The 7,053-nt window shown below is 35.1% G+C and overlaps 1 protein-coding gene across 6 annotated transcripts in view; it reads left to right on the top strand.

Moving 5' to 3' along the window:
• PROX1 (prospero homeobox 1) overlaps positions 1-6,079 on the top strand; it is a 52,497-nt gene extending 46,418 nt beyond the window's left edge. For 4 of the 6 annotated variants that reach the window (XM_032289214.1, XM_032289213.1, XM_032289216.1 and 1 more), the window contains exon 5: positions 466-705. In XM_032289214.1, coding sequence (XP_032145105.1) covers positions 466-654 — 189 coding nt within the window. In that variant the 3' untranslated portion in view covers positions 655-705. Of the gene's footprint in view, positions 1-465 lie in introns of all 6 variants that reach the window. The other 2 variants (XM_032289217.1, XM_032289218.1) reach the window with 2 other exon arrangements.
• The last annotated feature ends 974 nt before the right edge of the window (positions 6,080-7,053 follow it).

Raw genomic sequence — 7,053 nt, forward strand, 5'->3', positions numbered from 1 at the left:
TTTCTTCATTTAAAGCGTGGGTTTAATTTATAAAGGAGCCCAACGATTTGTTATTCTATTTTGAGAAAATATTTTGTTTTCATACTGGCAATCCAAAGGAAATAGGATTCAAATTCTGAAAAATTAATTGAACACTCTCTTCCAGATAGTACCTATTTAATCAAGTGAGGAATCCCAAAAGTCACATCCCATATTCCTATCCTAATATTCACAATGAAATCCTAGTTTTTCAGTAGGTCTGCGTGGATCTTTCACACACTCTTCTTAAAACAAAGCTGTCAACCCCTCATCACAATGCTGCTATATATAATGACTTTACATAAGAGAATAGAGGCCAGACATTTTTAGAAAATGCAGGTGCCATGTAAGCCCCTTTCTGCAAGAATGAACTTAGCTTAGTTTCCTTGGAATAACTATAGACTTGAAACTGAAAACTTTATTAATGCCATTGTCTCCTTGTATCAGCAGGTTCCAGAGAGATTCCTGGAAGTTGCTCAGATCACGTTACGGGAGTTTTTCAATGCCATTATCGCAGGCAAAGATGTTGATCCTTCCTGGAAGAAGGCCATATACAAGGTCATCTGCAAGCTGGATAGTGAAGTCCCTGAGATTTTCAAATCCCCGAACTGCCTACAAGAGCTGCTTCATGAGTAGAAATTTCAACAACTCTTTTTGAATGTATGAAGAGTAGCAGTCCCCTTTGGATGTCCAAGTTATATGTGTCTAGATTTTAATTTCATATATATGTGTATGGGAGGCATGGATATATTATGAAATCAGCTGGTAATTCCTCCTCATCATCTTTCTCTCATTTTCTTTCGTTTTCCATTGCAAGGGGATGGTTCTTTTCCTTCTGCTTTTAGTTTACTTTTGCCCAGGGCCCTTAACATTTGGACAGTTAAAATAGGGTTAATTTTCAGGGAAAAAGAATGTTGGCGTGTGTAAAGTCTATATTAGCAAGGAAGGGGATTTGTTAACGATGCATCCACTTGATTGATGGCTTATTGCAAATGGCGGTTGGCCGAGGAAAACCCATGATACAGCACAGCTCTACAGACAGTGATGTGTCTCGTTTTTACTGCTAAGTTCTGAAAATCCAATGAAACCACTTCATACATTTAAGTATTTTGTTTGGTTTTAACTCAATCGGTAGCTTTTCCTTACAGGTTTAAAAATAATGCCAGTGACAGATGAGCAGCTCACTTTTCCAAAGTACCCCAAAAGGCCAAATTAAAAAAGAAAAACAATCACTAACTATCAAGCCTTTTCTAAGAAAAGTGGCAAACCCTGAAAGTAGTATCTGTTTCCTAGGGAGGCAAAGCAATTTTGCACAAAACCAGCTCTCTCAAGATAAGACTAGAAATTCACGCCTGGTCTTCTAGCCACCTCTCTAAACTTTCAATTGGTTCTTCTTCATAAGTGAGCTTATATCATTCTTCATAAAGAAAAACCCTGTAACTTGTTATCATTTTTCTTCAGATACTAAAAGGGACTAAGTTTCAAATTTACACTGCTTAACTTTCTTTATATGCTGAAAAGGATTATTTCTGTTTACTTAACACCTTTTTCCCCTAAAATACTATTTTCTGAATACTTTTCTCTAGTAAGGAATAAAGGAAATCCCAACTTGACCATGAAATTATTGCCTACACTAGAAGTTTGTTGACAGCTGTGAGCTGGCTTGATCTTCATCTCCTGAGAGGAACATGTGTATTTTCACATAGAATTCCACACTATCCTGATGGGTATTCAAAGTGGTGACAGTCTAACTCAGTGTTTCTTCTTTTTAGGTATAACATTTTAAAGTAGTTGATAATGCCTCTTCCAATTCAGAAGCTAATATTGACCAAAATGTGAGAAGAGTGTATAGCATAGGAAAATTTTGGGTTAACCCAAAAGACACAATTCCAGCACACGTAAGAAAGCTAGCTGCTATTTTATGCTTTCTTCCATGGTTCTCCTCTTTTTCCTTTTTTTCCCCTGCTTTTCAATGATGTACAGTGTCCCATACTTGCATTGAAAAAAATCATATGGCATTCACACTTTTTTTCTTAGGTGGGTTTTTGTGTGCAGATGCAGTAAGAATTCATTGTTCATCCTAAAACTGTTTTCCAGACCCCTCCTTTCCATTAGGTAATTTGATATACACCTCCTAAAATGAAACAGTAACAAATCTGGTATTTAGAACCTATAGAACATAAGTGCCATTTTTTATTCAATTTTAATAAAAATTACATTTGACTTTGGAGAATACAGGTTTTGACCCATGTGACTGACTAGCTGACCCAATTGCTGTAATTTAACGTCATTTATAAATTCTGCTGATGGACAGGAATGTATGAACTCAATTATTGTCAGCACAAAGCCTTAAAACCTGCTGACTTTAAATTAAATGGTGCAGTCCTATGATGCCCTGCACATCATCCAGGAAACTAACAGGGCCTCGAAGTGTGGACAGAGAGTGCAGCTGCATGGTCTGGAGGACCAGCCGCTTCACTCCGCACCCGCAGCCTCAAACATCTCTCAGCTCACACTCTCCTAATGCACAGAGTCATTAGATCCAATTTGTTATTTTTCGGACTTGCTTTAAAAAAAAAAAAGAAGTTTGGATAATCATGACATTGGAATAAAGAGGGAAAAAATTCAATCAGCACAAAATAGGGAAGCAATCCTAACTTGCAGCCACGCTTTTTTGACTGGCTTCATTTAAAAGAGTATGGCATTCCGTGTTCATGTCAGTATTCCACTGGGTTTTTGCTGTTCCATGTAATTCATATTAACATTGTGTTGCCATTTGCAAGGTAAAAGGCAAAGCTGTAGTGTATTCACCTATGTAGACAGATTGCTAGGTATCGTTTTGATCTGGGGCAAGTTCAATATTGATTCCAGACTTATTTGGATTTTTTGGTATTGTTTTCCCCTCTCTTTCTAATTTAAATAGACAAATTAAGCAAAAGTATGTGTTCACAACCAAATGTTGATGCCCTTATCTACTGATAATATCCTCTCAATGTTCACTGAGGCATAGAAATTATTTCAGACTAGAAATTACGGCTTGAGGATAAACTCACCTCTTTGTTCTGAAAATAGAACTTTATCACTATGCTTTCTGGTGGTTTTCCCTTTCACAATCAAAATCTTATGCCTCCCAAGTGCATTGGAAAATGACAAAAGCCTGTCTCTCCAAATTCCTATTTAACAGTTTGGTGTTTTTTTTAAATCGCCATTTTTCAAATCTTAGCTCAACTCTCACCAAGTGAAAATTGGCTACTTGGGAGAAAGTTAACTTTCTCTGGTGGGACGGTGAAGAAGGATGAGGGACAGTTTATATAGGAAAAAAAAAAAGTCTAAAGTCCATGTTAAACAACCACACTACCACTTATTTTCTGCTAACCCTAAATTATTTTTGCGTATATGCTTGAGGTTATAGTCTGTGCCTAGACCTAAAATGCACCAGCGGGGGGGATTTTTAAAAATCCTTCAAAATACCAGTTTTTCCCAACAAGTACAATTGTTGTTGTGCCTTCTGTGGCTTTCGATTTCATCTTTTTGACTTTATTTCCAATTACTACAGCTGCAATAAACACTAGATTTTTTTTCTGGCTGTTTGACATAACGTTGATAGCTATGCATATTTTGTGTCTTTTTAAAACAAAGCGGGAGAATACGTTTTTGAAGAAGAGAATTTTTAGAACAGTTTGATACCGCAAATTATTTTTTCCTCAATTGTTTGAGCAGCATTCGAGTTTTGAAAATTCTTGTAGAAGCCAATTTTTTGTAACTGTGGTGCAAATCTTGTGTTTTCTTAGCCTAATGAAAAGTAGTATAGAAGCAATATTTCATACCATGTGCTATATATGTGTGTGCAGATGTGTGAACATAAAAACACATACACACATATACACACATGTAAAAATATACATATATATATATGCGTGTGAAGTGGAAAGCTTACCTTTTCCTATCTAGATTTAAGAACCTATTTTAGACATTTGTTATGTTTTGTGAAAGAATGTTCTATTTGCAACAAAACATTTAATTCTTACTGTATCTCTGGCTGTTTAATGAGGACGTTTCACATTAAATGGTAAAACACGTGGAAGATGTTAGAATGTAGTAATTATTTAAGTAAACGTTCACCCACATATTCCTGAAGTTTGCTTTGTGCCTCCGAGTATTATTTAATTAAAGTGTTTTATGTTTGCAGAATCTTTGTTACTGTACTAGGGGTGTGGGTGAATATCATTTTAAAAAATTTAAAACAACAAAAAAAGCAAAACAGAAACACTAAAGCAAGAGGGGAACTTTTATAAAGCAATGTAAATATTTAACCTCATGGCTGTCATGATGTTAAGACATGAGATTTTAATAAATAACTACATTCTCACGACATCTGTCGAATTTACTAGGAACACTACAGTGACTGTATAGACAGTTGAAAGCATTTTTGAAAATCCTGCTCTCTCCTTTTAAAAGTTAACAATCTCTTTTATCAGATGTCAAGGGCAAGGGTAATGCAGTTTCTGTGAATTTATGAAATTTCTTTTTCTATGTACATGAAGACATTTAGTAACAACCCCTTCCCATGTGCACGCACGCACATGAGTACGCACGCACACACACACACGCGCGCGCGCACACACACACACACACACACACACACTGTCATAAAGCTAAAGATTTGGGGGCTTTAAAAAATAGGATGTCCTCCAGAAACAATCATAAATTTATGAAAGAAAGAGTGGTTTACAGACTCCCCTGAAAGAAGCAGTGTATATGTGAAGACAGTGCAAAAATCTCTTTGCCATGTGTATTATAGCGTATTCATTGGTGTGAATAGTACAAATGTTTTCTTCTGGTACAAACTCTTGTGTTTGCAAATTATAAAAAGCATTGTTTTCAAAAAGCTCCCCTTAAAAAATGTAACTGGTTTATATGAGTAAGCAGTTACTGTATTGCACTTAAATGTTATGTTGAAGGAAATGCAGTTTTGTTTTCTGTAGATCTGTTGGTTGTAAACCATCTATAAAACTAAAGCTAAAATGCTCATATTCAGAGCTGGGATCAAAACTGGTATTTAACCTTTGCATCTTCTTATAATTGTACTTCTAAGAATATAACAGAATGTGGAAGTGTCTGGACTTTGAGTCTTTTCAACTGAGCCCTCTCTCAAATCTGACACCCCCCTCAAAATGCACAAACATCAGCAGAAAAGGCAAACAAGCCTATCTTCTTTTGTGAAGATGTATTCATTCTGTATTTTTTTTAATATTCAATTCCTCCACAAAGGGGGAGAAAACATTTTAAAATTGTATATTACCACTTCAAATTGAAAACTAAGAAAAAATGTATTTGGGATTGGTCTCAGTGCTATCCAGAAGAATCAAAGGTCGTGGCTTCCCTCAATATTGTCCCAGCCATTTCTCATATGTATATAGTATAAACCATGACAAAACACTGCCTTTATATTATTTAGCAATATGTTGTAAATAGCATTATTAAGCTCTTTTTTGTAATAAAGACCCTTTGATTTGAATATAGTATAATAACTGAACTGATAAAGTCAATTTTTGATTTGTTTGTTTTTTTTTTTTTTTTAGCTAGAGGCAATTTCAATTGTGGATTTTTGTTGTTGTCTATTGTTCTGAAGACTTTACATAATTTATTGGTTTAATTTATCCTAATTTATTTGATGAAGGTGTACAATTTTGTATTACCAAGGATGTACTGTAATATTAATTGATATGATAAACACAATGAGACTCCCTGTCCATATTAAAAAGAAAATAAAAAAGGTGCAGTAGACAATTGATTTTAAAGGAAAAGTAAAAAAATTAGTTTGGCAGCTACTAAATTTTAAAACAGGAAAAAAAAAGTTGTTGTGGGGAGGGTGGGAAAGGGGTTTTACTTTGTGTGTTTTAAGCTTTTGTATACTCTCCAAACTTTTACCTTTTGCTTTGTACCACTTAAAGGATACAGTAGTCCAATTGCCTTGTGTGCCTTCCATCTCCTCTTAAACTGAATGTATGTGCAGTATATATGCAAGCTTGTGCAAAATAAAATATACATTACAAGCTCAGTGCCGTTTGATTTTCTTAAAGAAACATGTGGCTTTTAATTTTTGGACCTGTATCCAGTTATAGGACAGTAGGGTACTTGTGCCTGTAATATCAAGTATGGAGATTTTCTTTCACTGCAATTCTTAATTCTGTTAGCCTAACATGCGGCTCATAAAAACAACCTTTTTACTTTAGATGCTTGGAGTAATTACTTGAATTTCTCTCTCTGTAACATCTTCTTACAGGCTTAACTTTAGCCCTCGAACTTTAAAAAAAAAAGTTTTAGCTCAAAGTAACATTTTACTCTTAATTCAACAATTATTAATGTTGAATGATTCTAAGAACAAGGAAAGAAGTTCCCAAAAGTCACAGAATGGCAAATATATTACTTAAAATATGGGGATTCGGGCCTCTACTGTTCTTACCTTGGATGAACTCAGAATTAAGTACTAATGTAAATTTTCAAAACCTTTCTATAATGTTTCTCTTGACATGGCTGACGGCGTGTTCCGTACTAAGATCAGTGGTCATATGGCTATTGAAAATTTCTTTTATCTATTTCACTTTGTTTTAAAATCATGTCTCCTTTATTCTTAAATTAGGAACAAGAGGAACTAGCAGAAATCGCCTGCCGTTTGAGATTGACTATTATCCACCATTAACTGCAGCTGCACCTTGCGTGCGTCTGTACATGCTGTTGCACACTGAGTCTACATCATCTCTCAGGTTTCCTCTTTTGCTTTCACCTACATGATGAAAACTATATTTTGACCCTGTTGACACAAGGGTGGCTGGAGTCAATGCAATATTAAAACTTTATTAAAGGATAATAGCATCTTTCTACTTTCAGCCGTTTTTCCTATCAATGGCACACATTTAAATTCTAGTCTTCTTAACCAAATTGTGCAAAAGAGCATACCTAAGTCTCTCTATGCCAAAATATTTACTGGAGAGAAAAAATTGCCTCCTTCCAGCATCTCTTCTTGGAAGAGAA

The sequence above is a fragment of the Sapajus apella genome, unplaced genomic scaffold (genome assembly GCF_009761245.1).
Source record: "Sapajus apella isolate SASKATOON/1434 unplaced genomic scaffold, GSC_monkey_1.0 scaffold22, whole genome shotgun sequence".
NCBI classification, from domain to species: Eukaryota; Metazoa; Chordata; class Mammalia; order Primates; family Cebidae; genus Sapajus; species Sapajus apella.